General features: G+C 56.4%; 6 protein-coding genes across 6 annotated transcripts; 1 reads left to right on the top strand and 5 right to left on the bottom strand.

Moving 5' to 3' along the window:
• Nucleotides 1–155: 155 nt before the first annotated feature.
• KRP23_4727 (putative isomerase) lies at nucleotides 156–1,709 on the bottom strand (the record flags this gene model as incomplete). Its single annotated transcript, XM_067889720.1, has 3 exons — nucleotides 156–811; nucleotides 880–1,093; nucleotides 1,167–1,709. The coding sequence occupies 3 exons, from the start codon at nucleotides 1,707–1,709 to the stop codon at nucleotides 156–158; spliced, it is 1,413 nt and encodes a 470-aa protein (XP_067748855.1).
• A 487-nt stretch (nucleotides 1,710–2,196) lies between these two features.
• Nucleotides 2,197–3,363, bottom strand: KRP23_4728 (uncharacterized protein; the record flags this gene model as incomplete). Its single annotated transcript, XM_067889721.1, has 2 exons — nucleotides 2,197–2,421; nucleotides 3,067–3,363. 2 exons carry the CDS (start codon nucleotides 3,361–3,363, stop codon nucleotides 2,197–2,199), a joined length of 522 nt encoding a protein of 173 aa, XP_067748856.1.
• Nucleotides 3,364–3,775: 412 nt separating this feature from the next.
• On the bottom strand, nucleotides 3,776–4,936 carry KRP23_4729 (uncharacterized protein; the record flags this gene model as incomplete). Its single annotated transcript, XM_067889722.1, has 2 exons — nucleotides 3,776–4,000; nucleotides 4,640–4,936. 2 exons carry the CDS (start codon nucleotides 4,934–4,936, stop codon nucleotides 3,776–3,778), a joined length of 522 nt encoding a protein of 173 aa, XP_067748857.1.
• A 3,255-nt stretch (nucleotides 4,937–8,191) lies between these two features.
• KRP23_4730 (uncharacterized protein) lies at nucleotides 8,192–9,109 on the top strand (the record flags this gene model as incomplete). The annotated part of the gene is made up of 1 exon (XM_067889723.1): nucleotides 8,192–9,109. One exon carries the CDS (start codon nucleotides 8,192–8,194, stop codon nucleotides 9,107–9,109), a length of 918 nt encoding a protein of 305 aa, XP_067748858.1.
• Nucleotides 9,110–9,561: 452 nt separating this feature from the next.
• KRP23_4731 (Palmitoyltransferase ZDHHC14) lies at nucleotides 9,562–10,579 on the bottom strand (the record flags this gene model as incomplete). The annotated part of the gene is made up of 3 exons (XM_067889724.1): nucleotides 9,562–9,820; nucleotides 9,892–9,957; nucleotides 10,026–10,579. 3 exons carry the CDS (start codon nucleotides 10,577–10,579, stop codon nucleotides 9,562–9,564), a joined length of 879 nt encoding a protein of 292 aa, XP_067748859.1.
• Nucleotides 10,580–10,921: 342 nt separating this feature from the next.
• On the bottom strand, nucleotides 10,922–13,887 carry KRP23_4732 (putative E3 ubiquitin-protein ligase HERC3; the record flags this gene model as incomplete). Its single annotated transcript, XM_067889725.1, has 5 exons — nucleotides 10,922–11,545; nucleotides 11,627–12,720; nucleotides 12,781–12,925; nucleotides 12,988–13,604; nucleotides 13,677–13,887. 5 exons carry the CDS (start codon nucleotides 13,885–13,887, stop codon nucleotides 10,922–10,924), a joined length of 2,691 nt encoding a protein of 896 aa, XP_067748860.1.
• Between the last annotated feature and the right edge of the window lie 289 nt (nucleotides 13,888–14,176).

The following is a 14,176-nucleotide window of genomic DNA, read 5'->3' on the forward strand; positions in this document are numbered from 1 at the left end:
TATCCGAGCAGCCCTCGCTATTGAAGAAGCACCACAGGCTATTAAATAGTCTGTGGACGCAACCGCATTACATGTATTGACATAGTGTAGTGTAAACTTGAAGTTTGTCCCTTACCACTGTTACTGCCTTACCGCACCGGCCCGAATTCGTCACCCTACGGCAGCGAAGATAGCTTACCGCGCAGCACGATCACACCTTCGCCCTTCAAAAGGACTCGTCCAGGTCCGGCAGCCACGAGATCCAGCGTAATAAATCCGCCGCGAACGGGAGTAAACTGCTGTGCCTTGATCGTCGTCTTTTTCAGCAGAGGCGCCCAGTAGGGACCCAGCGCGCAATGTGCACTTCCCGTTACTGGGTCTTCGTTCACGCCGACGCGGGGCCCGAAGAAGCGGCTCTGGATATCCACACCCAACGCGTTGTCTTTCATCTCAGCAGTGACCACGAAGCCACGGACATCTGTCTTGGCTAGCTCTACGAAGTCTGGCTGCAACGCGGCGAAAGCCTCGGGGGTCACGCGAACCAGCAGATCTGTGGTAGCTCGCTTCACGTCGACGATGGCATCTGAAGAGATGCCCAGGGCCTTCGCCACCTCGCTCAGCACTACACTCGGTCCAGCAGACTCAGCTGGTTGCTCCGGAAAGTCCATGAGCACGAGCAGCTTCTGCGTGTCGGCCTCCACCTCGAACCGGCACACCAAGACTCCGCTCAACGTATGGAAGTGGATAGTCTGGCTCGTAGCCACAAGACCGGCATCGTGCAAGGTAAATGCCGTAGACAGTGTCGCGTGTCCGCACAGCTTCACCTCAGCAGCTAGCAGTGAGGAGACAAACTATCTCATCAGTATCCGAGCACTATTTTTCTCCGGCAGAGCGTCTTACCTGGCGTGAACCACCGCAGATCGTACTCAACGACTTCGTCTGGGGTCGTGGTCGCACGCTCACGGAGAGCAGTGTACGCCGTCTCGCTTAGATTATTCTCAAGAGCCACGCGCTGCATCCATTCCGATGCCTCTGGCTTGTGGTACACAGTCGGCGTCAGAAGCACCACCGCCGCCGGGTTGCCCTGGAAGGTCTCACTCGAGAACGCGTCCACCTACCGACCACAAAACCACACACCAGACTATCAGCAGCGACCATAAATGAGCATCTCCTCACGCTTCTCTCACCTGAATCACCGGTGGCAGTCTCGCAGTCTCACAGTTCAGCTCAAGCTCGAGCCACGGGTCTTGGCCGTGCACGACCGGCGACAGCCTCGTGACGGCGAACCCGCAGTCCACATAGAACTTCACCAGATACGCCTTGGCGATCATCATGATGCGCTTCACCTGCGGCTGCTGCTCGCACATGATACGCACGTACCGCTTGAGCATCTGCGCCGCGAGGCCTCGACGACGAAAGGCCGGGTCCACCACCACCGAGTGGATGCAGAGCAGCGATCCATGCGGATCGTGCTGGCTCATGGACTCGTCGTCCAGCTCCTGTCTTGCAGTCAATGTGCCATTGACGAATCCCACCAGGATCTCTTGCTCCTTGTCAGTAGGCAGATATGCCGCCCAGAAGAAGGCGCCGGCGCTTTTCTGCCGGAACCGGATGCCCGAGTCGCTGGCCGCTTCGTCCGCGGGGTAAGAAGCTGCTTCCAATGCTGCAACGCGAAGGATATCGTCCTCCTGGGTCAATTGAGCGAGGCGGAGGAGGTTTGATGTCTTCATGGTAAGCTGTGGAATGACCCAAGAGCTCCGATAACGAAAGGAGCCAAATGGACTCGGAAATTGCAACGCGGGACAAGTGACTTGGATAACGTATGGATGTAGAGTGGTGTGGTGTACATTGGTTGCTAGGAAGGGGGAGGCTTCAGCAGAGGTGCTTCCGTCTTGAGCCTCTGCGCCACAAGAAGGCTCGAGTGCTCGCGTGGATCTAATCACGAACCTCATCTAATCTTTGGCGACTGCAGACATGGTTGCAGTCCAGCAGCAACTGAAGCTGTGTTGTCGAGTCGGTTTGGCACTTCGACTCGCTTGCAGTTACCACAGCCTGTAGATCTTGTTTATCTTAATGAGAGGCGTTCCGACGTCAACATGGTAACACAAGTACTAGTATTTATTTATATATGTAGGTAGCTCGCTGCAGAAGCTGGACTGCACGCCAATTCGTTCGTGTTTTGACTTGTACTCGACACTCAAGACTCGCCGCGCTTGGTTATGTGAAAGCGTCCATCGTGCTGTCCGAGCGGGTACTCTCCTCCGAGTAGCGACCTGAAGACCCGTAGACGCTGGACGTCACGGTGTGTTTGTACACGAACTGCACGCGCGCAGCCTCCTCCGTGTCCATGTGAGTTGCTTCGAGCAAACACTTCGCACAGAACGCGACCTTACGCTGCACCAGCTCCAGGTCCGGCGCGATGAAGCTCAGCTTCTTGGGGATCTTGCACGACGAGCACACGGAGCCGAAGCACAGCTTGCATTTGCTGCTGGGCTTGCCCAGTCCCCCAAACGTGCGGCTCTTGACCTCCTTCGAGCAGGTCACACACACAGGCTTGAACGCGGGTGTACCGTTCTCGCGAGCCTCTGCATGCTTCTGCTCCAACAGCCACGACAGCTTCTTCATCTGGCCACAGTACGAGTACTTGAGTCCGGCCATGGTCGCTTGGGCCATGCCCATGACGCCAAGCACGCGGATCATGTCGCCTCCCGGGTTCATGATGCCCGTGCCGCGGCAGTCTGTTTTGTCCGGTCCTTCCTGGTGGAACATGGCGCAGAACGACATGTTGCCACGTACGCGGCTAGGTAGCTCGTGTGTCTGCGGGAAGCTCACCGAGTGCAGGAGGTGGTACCCCACACGTTCACCATTGTCGAGACGCAGGATGCCCGTGCTCTCGAGGTAAATGTAGTCGCGGTTGCGAAGGATGCCGAGCGAGGCCCCAGGGATGTCGATCTCCATCCACTTTACAACGACCGAACGAAAAGGCTCTTCCACGGTCGGCTCCATGATGGTGGCGAGCACGGCCGCGGCGTTGAAATCCTTGAGGTACGACGACTTGATCCGCATCGCCTCGAGCGTGGGACTCACACAGCCGAACATGTTCTCGTCCAGTGACCCAGGGAGGGGTCCGACCATCAAGAGCGCAGGGAGCTTCGAGTCCGGGTTCGCCTTCTTGCGCTCGAGGTACTGGGTGGTGTTGCCTTCCTTCGAGTACTTCTTCCAGCGAGCTTCGTCGACGTACTTCTGGTTGTTGATATGCGCCTGGTACTCTGCGAACTTGGTCATGACGAGCTCACTGGCGATCTCGACGAGTTGAGTGCGGTCGCTTTCATTCAGGACCAGGTCCGGGAACGGGTTCACGGTGAAGCGACTTCCCCCTGCCATTACTATCTCGGCGCCACGCACGACCGACTGAGCCCGTGGACGGCTTGAGGCTATCGGTGGACGGCAAATTTCGTAATGGCCCGCCACTTCGATCGTCAGTCCCGTCCAAGGGAAGAAACGTGACCGGGATGGAGACGGAGACCATCTGCGAATGGGGCGTCTGTGTTAGTTGTGCCGCATAACGAGGCGAAAGTGCAACTTGGCCTCTTGGTCTCTGCGCGTGAGGGCACACGCACAGCTCACGCTCTGACCTCGTGACCACGCACGACCGGCAGCAGGAGAGTCGTACAGTAGCCCAACAAGACAAGCTCTCTCTGGAACGGATGCAGGGCAGCGGTCGTGCTGACTCATGGCTCGTGCAGCAAACGTGGTTATTGATGAAATTTGTGTAGGTATACTGGCAACTTGACAATTATCCGAGAACATCCATCGTGCTGTCTGTGCGGGAACTCTCGTCTGAGCACCGCCCTGACGATCCGTAGATAGTTGGTACGACGGTGTGTTTGTACACGAACTGCGTACGGGCAGCTTCCTCCGTGTCCATCTGCGTAGCTTCCAGCAAGCACTTGGCGCAGAAAGTGATCTTGCGCCGAACAAGCTCCAGGTCTGGTGTGATGAAACTCAGCTTCTTGGGGATCTTGCACGAGAAGCACACAGCACCGAAACACAGCTTGCATGTGCTGCTACCCAGCCCCCCAAACTTGCGTCCCTTGACCTCCTTTGAGCAGCTTACGCACACTGGTTTGAACACGGGCGTGCCGCGCTCGCGGGCCTCCGCGTGCTTCTGTTCCAGTATCCACGCCAGCTTCTTGAGTTGTCCGCAGTACGAGTACTTGAGTCCGGCCATGGTCGCCTGCGCCATACCAACAACTGCAAACGTGCGGATCATGTCGCCTCCCGGGTCCATGATGCCCGTGCCGCGGCAGTCTGTTTTGTCCGGTCCTTCCTGGTGGAACATGGCGCAGAACGACATGTTGCCACGTACGCGGCTAGGTAGCTCGTGCGTCTGAGGAAAGTTGACAGAGTGTAGCAAATGGTACCCCACGCGCTCGCCATTGTCGAGACGCAGGATGCCCGTGCTCTCGAGGTAAACGTAGTCGCGGTTGCGAAGGATGCCGAGCGAGGCCCCAGGGATGTCGATCTCCATCCACTTGACCACCACGGAATGAAAAGGCTCCTCGACTGTTGGCTCTGCGATCGTAGCAAGCACAGCAGCAGCGTTGAAATCCTTGAGGTACGACGACTTGATCCGCATCGCCTCGAGCGTGGGACTCACACAGCCGAACATGTTCTCGTCCAGTGATCCAGGGAGGGGTCCAACCATCAAGAGCGCAGGGAGCTTCGAGTCCGGGTTCGCCTTCTTGCGCTCGAGGAACATTGTCGTGTTGCCCTCCTTCGAGTACTTCTTCCAGCGAGCTTCGTCGACGCACTTCTGGTTGTTGATATGCTCCTGGTACTCTGCGAACTTGTCCATGACGAGTTCGCGGACGATCTCGACGAGTTGTGTGCGGGCGCTTTCATCCAGGACCAGGTCCGAGAACGGATTCACGGTGAAGCGACTGCCGCCAGTCATGGGTTTCAGTGGTAAACGAGGAAGCTCACTTCACCTGACGAACGCAAATTTCGAACTGGCGAGCACTCGGAAGCGTGAGGTCCGTTTGCATTCTACTAGCATAAAAGGACAGGCATGCACGTCCAGAGATCTGCCAACGGCAAGACTGCGGGCGACTCGGCTTGGTTGGAAGCAGAATAGATGCACTGTGCGTGATGTACGTCGAAGCATTTGCTATCGTCTGCTTTGGCTCAAGCTTGGACTGGGTCAAACCATACGCAACATCAAAATAGCATGCATGTATTGCGGTTAGCGTGCTGGTGACGAAATTCACTGTACGTAGTACAACCAAGATCCATTTCATGGGGAAGACCCGAGTCAATGAAGGACGTGTACTATTTTTCATTTACATGAAAGAATATCAGTTAGCATTAACGCTAGTCATTTACTTGTGCCCGTCGTCTGCGCAATCGTTGAGTGTCTCGACGCTTGTTCTTCCCGCACGGCAACCGGGATCGACGAAAGGAAGCACATGTATTATAGCACCTCATTCATTCAATATTGTGCAGATTGAAAGACGTTTACGGGCAAGTTCGCCTTGCAGTGCAACTCGCCCGCAAACGCCCTAATCGTGCAAGATCCCGTCCAGTTGACTGCAAGTTGGGGTCCACTTGCCGATCTAACAGCCAGGCGTTCGGGCGTTCGACCCCCGCATTTGGGCCTCGTTTAAAACGCTGTCGGACCTTCAGCCCACCGAGAACGCCTCACCGAGGAGCTGGATAAAACATGAACATGTAGTCGCAGAACAATGGCTGTGAACAATAGAGCACTGGTACTGAGCTGTCGGCTCTTCTGTACGTGGAGAGTTCGTGCACTGTACTTTACCTCACCCAGTTCCGGCCAACAGCATGCGCAGGGCTGGCGTGGATGGACTGCTTCCCGTTTCCTTCTCAACCAGGCAATTTGCCAGGGACTGAGCTGTGCGCAGGTCTCGACAATGAGAAACCATGAGACGTTGCATTCCATCTTCGCGCGGCACATACCAGTGGTATGACGCCACGGATACATACATGTATCATCGACAGTGGCAGTGGTGTCTGCAGGCCTTACCACTTTTCGCTATGCGCCGGCATCTAACATAGATATCGCAGTCTTGATGATTCATCGTCGCTAAAGATTGGGTTGAAGCAAATGTTACTTCCCTACCGACTGCTGAAAGCAAAGTCTTCCTGGTCCGCAAACTTTTGCCGCCAAAGACGCCGCAGACCCAGACGACAAACAAATTTATTGAACGACCTCAAGCTTTTCTGCTTTCTTTGATGATTATGGTGGAGTGATTGCGACCTCAGGAGCCTGCGTCAGTGAACGCGCCACCTTCCAACATCGTGCACGAGCATGAGGCATGGTCTTGCGTTGGGTCCTGTTGGTAGAGAGGATATCTCGAAGTCGGCTCGCTGTCAACTAAGCGTTGGGCTCCTGCATGCAGCTCTTCACGAGAAATCAAAACGCAAAGCCACGCCTTCGTCGGTAGCAATTGCAGTGGCCAACCGGCGGCGACTAGGCTACCGATGCCTTTGCTTTGCCCGTTCGACTTGTTTCTGCCAGGCAGATGGCACTGTACTGACGTTTCTGCCGGGGTCGTGCGACTTGCTTTGACACGGGCCATCGCTGCACTCGCATTGACTATGAGCGCGGCGCGACGATGGTGCCTCCCCGATGTGAACAAAGCGGATGGTGTGAGTGGAAATGGACCTCGCACGTTTCTCGCCAAGCTTGCACTGGCGAACGACCTGCTGCCTTTGCAACCTGCCAGTGCGAAATCTGCACACTAAGCGTTTGAGTGAGCGATCAGAAATCACTTGCCATCGCCGAAGAAAATGGCCGGTGGCAGTCGCTTCACCGTGAACCCGTTCCCGGACTTGGTCCTGACCCCTGAAGACCGCGCGCAACTCGTCGAGATCGCCAATGAGCTCGTCATGACCAAGTTCGCAGAGTACCAAGAGCACGTCAACAACCAGAAGTACGTCGACCCGGCGCGTTGGAAGAAGTACTCGAAGGAGGGCAACACAACGATGTTCCTCGAGCGCAAGAAGGCGAACCCGGACTCGAAGCTCCCTGCGCTCTTGATGGTTGGACCCCTCCCTGGATCACTGGACGAGAACATGTTCGGCTGTGTGAGTCCCACGCTCGAGGCGATGCGGATCAAGTCGTCGTACCTCAAGGATTTCAACGCCGCGGCCGTGCTCGCCACCATCATGGAGCCGACCGTGGAAGAGCCTTTTCGGTCGATCGTTGTAAAGTGGATGGAGATCGACATCCCCGGGTCCTCGCTCGGCATCCTTCGCAACCGCGACTACATTTACCTCGAGAGCACGGGCATCCTGCGTCTCGACAATGGTGAACGTGTGGGGTACCACCTCCTGCACTCGGTGAGCTTCCCGCAGACACACGAGCTACCTAGCCGCGTACGTGGCAACATGTCGTTCTGCGCCATGTTCCACCAGGAAGGACCGGACAAAACAGACTGCCGCGGCACGGGCATCATGAACCCGGGAGGCGACATGATCCGCGTGCTTGGCGTCATGGGCATGGCGCAGGCGACCATGGCCGGACTCAAGTACTCGTACTGTGGCCAGATGAAGAAGCTGTCGTGGCTGTTGGAGCAGAGGCACGCAGAGGCTCGCGAGCGCGGCACGCCCGCGTTCAAGCCTGTGTGTGTGACCTGCTCGAAAAAGGTCAAGGGACGCAAATTTGGCGAGTTTGGCAGGTCTGGCAGCACGTGCAAGCTGTGCTTTGGCGCTCTGTGCTCGTCGTGCAAGATCCCCAAGAAGCTGAGCTTCATCGCGCCGGACCTGGAGCTGGTGCAGCGTAAGGTCGCGTTCTGTGCGAGATGCTTGATCGAGGCGACCCACATGGACACGGAGGAGGCTGCTCGCGTGCAGTTCGTGTACAAACACACCGTGACGTCCAGCGTCTACGGGTCTTCAGGTCGCTACTCGGAGGAGAGTACCCGCTCAGACAGCACGATGGGCGGAATAGCCTATTGATATGTGAGTTAGGTTTTGAATGTTGAGCTAGACGGCGTGCAGACGCTTCTACCTCAAGTAGGCTACATTATTAAGGAATTACCAGCTTTGGTCTGACACCAGCTCTCCTTTATCAGAGCTCTTCGACAACAGGTCGATACACCCGACGTAGTTGACCACCTCCCGTTAAAGTAAACGATTCTCTCGATTAAGTTACTACTCAAACTTAACCGAGTCGCCATTTTGGGGAATGGCGAGCTCTGTGGTGACGGCGCTCTTCGGGTCGTACGACCTGCGCAACGCCAAGCAATGGCGCGACGAGGACATGGCGCACCGCGAGCAGGAGATCCAGTGGCTCAACGACGACATCGTGCGCGCGCACCAATGGCGTGTGGCCGACCTGGAGCGCTTCCTGCGGCGCGAGAAGCTGCAGAGCGAACACGTCGTGTGCCAGGCACGCGCCGAGCAGCTCTCGACCGTCTCGGAGCAGTCAACGCTGCTCTGCGGCTTCATCGTGAGCGCCATGTGCAACGTGGGCGTGCCGGACGACGTGCGGGCCTCCGTGCTCTGGCTCTACACGACTTCGGGCACGGCCGTGTGTGTGTCCATGCTCATCTGCGCCGTCATGTGCACCAACCTGCAACTGGCGGTGACTCGCTACGCTGCACACACACTGGAGGACAGTGTGCGCACGATGGACCTGGCGCAGCTCGAGTGGGACTCGCCCTTCAGCTCGTGGTGGCTCCGACGCTGCGAGAGGGAGCAGATGACGGCCTACAAGTTCCTGCTCAGTGGCGTCGCGCTCTTCTTCCTCTACTTGGGGGCCGTCTCCTGGATCCAGTTCTACATGTCCACAGGCACGTCCATTAGCATCTCGTCGCTGTCGTTCGTGGGCTTCTTGGTGTGGCAGCTTCGCATCGCCAGCAAGTGGAGGTATTTGCTCTCGCCTCCGTCTTCGGGCGGGGCGTTGAGTGCTTCAGGAGCGTCAGGGTCAGATCCGACCTCGATGGGACGCAGTGGTCGTCTCTCGGCGCTGTCGCAGTCGCTGTTGTCGGCGCCCAGAACGCCGTCGTTGACGTTGAGGAAGTCGGTAGCGGAACCCAGGATTGGAATCCCTTCGTCGGCGTCTACTTTTACAAAGTCCATTACGCCGAATGTGACGCCGTGAGCATCAAATCAAGAATACAGCAATATGTTTCAATACTACTTCTTCGTGGACGCCTTTAAGCTACGCACATGAAGTTGCGATCAGGATACCAACGTAGACTTTTAATTAAACTTACAATTTCCAGGCTTCCTGCACAGCTGAGCTCCTTGACCATCTCGGACAGGCTTCCCTGTTCATCTGCGGGAAACCTGTCGATGGCGAGGCGCAGGAGCCCAGGATATAATTCACACTCAACTTATTCAGTTAGTTTTGTCGCCAATGCACCGCATTTCGGAACAGTCCGGTCCATGGCTGATTCTGGTGGTTCATGCCATTGTCCCGCAAATCCTGTCGGCATCGCTCTCGGCCTGATGGATTCAATAGCGACTCTCGGTGGCTAGAGCTCGCCGAACTTGGAGCTCTGCACAACTGTCACAACGCACGGCTGCCGCCCAGTGCCGGATGGATCCTCCTCACAAACGTGGGGTGGGCGTCAAGGCCGGGAAAATGATCTCGAGCGAGTCGTCCGACGAGTCCAGCAGCTCTGGCTGGCCGTCGGGCGGCAGCAAATACGTCGTGAACTCGATGACCTCGTACACGAAGGCCAGCACGAGGAAGAGCAGCCACGCGTAGAAGTAGCGCACGTTGCCCTTGCCCACGCACTTGCCCGTCCACGGACAGTGGTGGTCGTACTCCTCAATGCACACCCTGCAGTCCATGCAGTGCAGCGCTCTGCAACAGCAACAGCCAAACACACAACGTGAGCTCTCCTCCCTCCTCTACCCACACAGTAAGCAACGCACCCTTCCGGTCGGTACGAGTCGCAGTGGTCGCAGTACGTGAACGAGTCGTCCGGAGGCAGGTCAATCCTATTATACCACAACAGCCAAAGCGTGAGTCATCAATTAGCCATGCGAAAGGCTCCTCCCTTTCTCACCTGCGGACGATGCCTGGGTCGGAGCACCCCACGAGCGCGTAGCAGGTCAAGCACAGGCTGGAGAACAAGACGCCTGTGCCAAGCTCCACGACACCCGCCTTCTCGAACGTCAGCACGTTCACGACGCCCGCCAGGAAGCACAGAGTCGACCACGTGGCCAGTAGCAAATGCCAGTGGGGGCCCACGACGCAGCGAGGAGGCGGCGCGTCTTGCAGTGACGCGGCGTCTCTCCACCGCAGCCCAAAGTTCGCGCGCTTGAGCTGCACCAGCTCCAGCGCGTGGTGCGTCACCTCCAGAGCCCTAATCACCTGCCATTGGGTGTCACTCGACGGCTGGAGGCCTCGCTCCACGTCGCGCTTGGGCACCGGCAGCGGCCGCACGGGGCCTCCGCCCAGGCGGCTGCGTGCCAGCAGGTTGTCGTACTCGTAGCTGCACTCGGCGTTGCACTTGCGCTGGTCCAGAGCCACGACGGGCGACGAAATGCGCAGCGGCTTGAGCGGCGTCGGCGCTGCGACTGCAGAAGGAGATGGAGACGACGGCTTGTGCTTCACCATGGTGGCGCTTGGCGTGTCAACGTTGACTGCCGGTTTGTATGGCGCTTGCTTCTGCGGTCTCGTCGATATAGTGATATGACGAAGTGGAGAGCATACAGAAATGGAGAGTAGTGAATTGAGACATGAGAGTATACCTGTGGAGAGGGGAGTGGGTACTTGGAACAAAGTTAAGAGAGGCAATGATGACAACTGAGAGAGACGCTGGCTTCAACTTGTCGGCGCGTGCTCTGCGAGCTGAGCGGAGGAAGGCACGTGGGCGACTAGGAGCTGGGATGATTTACGTGGCTCGGGGAAGGCATAATCGCCAATCATGGAGCTACTTTGCTATTTTATCCGATGCTGCTACACGACAACGAGCGTGTGGGAGGCGCCGCAGACCATCCGACGCACGGTGCCAGCCTCTTTGAGCCACGCTACACGCCTCTCCTCCACTTCGGCTGTCGTTGAGCCCGCGTCGGCCGACGGCTGAGAGAAGCTCGCGTAAGACTGCAGCAGTGCCCCACTCTTGGACAACAGAGCGTAGTGCACATCGCCACAGGATACAGCGGTGATCTGTCCGAAGAACTCGCGCTCCAGAGGCTGCGGAAGCGTCAGCAGCGTCGGTGAGAGATGCAGCGTGTCCGCTTCCAGGGACGGATCCCGCCCACAAATGTATGCGGTGCCGTTCTGCAGCAGGAAGAGAGAGAAGCCGTTCCCGCCTGCGATGTCGGCCAACCCGCACGTGTCCGAGATAGCCGCCGAGATAGCCATCACCTGCTTGGGTTCGCTAACGTCCATGTAGCAGCCGTGCCCGAGCTGACCGGAGTCGCCACGTCCCCACGTAAACCCCGCTCCATCGCTGCTGATCGCAAGCGAATGGTCCTTTCCGGCGGCAATGCGCCGGACCACGCTTTTCTCTCCGGCACCTATCCTGGACTTCAAATCCATCGCCCACCCCGTCCAGTCCGCACCAAGCTGCCTCGGTTGCTGCAATATCAAGCACCAGATGCACACAATAGAGTTAGAAGGCACTCGTCTCAAGCGTAAACTATCAGCGAGCACACTCACAGCCATATCCAGCAAACCTTCAGCTGGACGACCAAGTTCTCCATATTTGTTGCATCCCCACGAGAACACGCGGCCATCTGATGATAACGCTAGAGAATGATACTCGCCACATGCGACGGAGCTCATATACGTCCCTCGAAGATCTGCCACAACAGTCGGGATCTCGACAGCTGTTGACGGTGTTGCTGGTGACAAGAATCCCAGTTGGCCCCGTGAGTTGCTTCCCCACGCGAAAACATGTCCGTTTAGATCAGTCACGAGTGTGTGGAATGCTCCACAAGCGACTTGGATAATTGTTTGCTGCTCTAACGCGAAAACACGTTGCGGGCAGGCTACTCGTCGCGGCTCTCCATCGGCAGGAGCGTATCCTAAACGCCCTCCACTCCTGTCTCCCCATGTGAACAGGTCACCGTCTTCAGTGATCGCGGCAAAGAACCGTTGCCCACCGCTCACTTGAAGTACATTGCTGTCATTCACCAAGGTTTGCTTCCCATCAACAACCAACTCAACCGGGTGGACTGCACGTGAGCCGGGTAATGTTTCGTCAGAAGTGTCTTCCACCTTCTCATTTTCATCAGAGGAAGACCATTCCCCAATTACGGCTAGCTGCTTCATGGATGCGGCGTCACCCGCAGCAGCGCCAGTGGGATCGGTCATATTAAGATGAGGACTCTCCTGTCCGGTATCAGTTCCAGTATCTCGTCGCGCAAGCTCTACGTTCTCCAGAGCCCTCATCAGATCTCGACGAATTCTGTGAGTAGCCTGAACGCACTTCGACTCCTCTATAATCTGCGAACAGTGAATTCCAGCACTACCGCCTTGCAATGCGAGGTCACCACAATCCTTGCAGTCTTCGTCGTGGTTCCCGCGCATCAGAAAATATTCGATCGCTACTTGAAAGTTTGCGATAGTGAAGCCAAGCGCAGTTGTGTTGGAGTTGATGAAGTGATAGTCCGAGATGTACTTTATCACGGCTGCGATAGGAAAAGCTGACCCGGCATCAGCACCCGGTCCCCGCATAACTTGATTGAATGCCTGCACTAGAACGAACAGTAGCTGATCCAAGATGTCGTCTGTCGTCAGTTGGTATGCCTCTAGAACAAAGTACGAATTAGAGGCAGAACGACTTTGTCGAGGAAACGGGAGAGCCTTACCGAAGTCTAAACGGCGCAGCTTGACATTCCGAGTAATCGCGTCGCTAACGCGATCAATGCAAGCCTTAAAAACTAGCAGCATGTCCAAAGGTGTCTTCTTATCGATAACGGTAAGAAGTGTGTCCCGTGCTTCAGCTGCAAAGCACTAGAAAATTAAAGCGTTAGCTCGTAGTTCTGAACTGCACCAAGGTCACTCAAGTAGCCTACCTGAAACTCTTTGCGAAGTCCAAAATCCTCCGGAGTATAGTGTCGCATGCGATACATGACCTGTTGTAGTTTCCGATCCTGCTCTTGGCAGCTCTCCACCAGCTTCGGGAAAACCAAGTCATGCAGACTCTCCATCAAATAGCACTCCACCACCTGCTGAATCTGCAGCAAATGACTCACTCCTCCTCCATGCCTCCTCTGCAGCCTATAGTCCTCCTCCACGTCATCAAAACTCCCTGCGTGGATGAGCTCCTCCACTGCAGCTTCCCACTCCTCTCTCAAATTGGCAGGCAGCGTCTGCCTGTACCTCTCGTAGACCTGCTCCTGCACGCAGATCTTGTGCACTTGGCTGATCGTCTCATCCAGTTGATAAAACACCAGCTCGTTCTCAGGGAACGACCTCAGTATCGCCGTATACTTTCTGAAAGTAGCTACGTCGATCTCGCTGGGGTCCTCCGGTACTTCGATGCCTCCTTCCAGTGGCCGACTGATGTGCAGCACCGTCACTTCTTGGTTGCAGATCTCCCTCTTCTCCGAGAGCAAGATCCGCACTTGTCTGCGGTCCCTGAAGCCTTTGCCCGTGTGGATATGCGAGCCAACCACTGCCACTTGTTTGCCTAAGTAAAGTTGAAGTGACCATCACTCTGACAAATACGAAGCGAATAAAAAGATTGGCGTAAAGAATGTACCGTTGAGCGTCTCGTACTCGCCGAGCCGCCGCTCCAGCGCGTCGTCGGCTCCTGCTGGGGTCAAGAAGTGCGTGTACAGCACGTCTTGAGTCAGCGCTTCGTCCGCCAGCAGTGACCGCGGCTGCGGCACGCAGAACAGACAGAGCGGGGCCAGCGCGCGCTGCGTCTGCGTCAAGTCGGCGCTCAAGGCGCGCAGGAAGACGTCCCCCATAGTGGATTCAAATGAAAATGAGAAAACACGACACGGTGTGCCACACATGAAAAACGAAAACACCAATCAGGAGAAAGTTGAAGTTGACCTTCACTCTGACGAGGTAGTGATTATCACGAACAAGGCGAAATGAATGACAAGACTATTGACATTATAGTTAGGTGCTAGGCGCAACACTACGTTTTCGATACATGCACGTGCAGGGTCACTACTACAAGCGCACACGGATATATGCAGCCATGCAAGGCGCCACCCACTTGTCGTCGTCATAAACGCGTTTTCAGTCACT

Source organism: Phytophthora ramorum (assembly GCF_020800215.1).
Source record: "Phytophthora ramorum isolate Pr-102 chromosome Unknown Phyram_PR-102_s0003, whole genome shotgun sequence".
Classification (NCBI taxonomy): Eukaryota; Oomycota; class Peronosporomycetes; order Peronosporales; family Peronosporaceae; genus Phytophthora; species Phytophthora ramorum.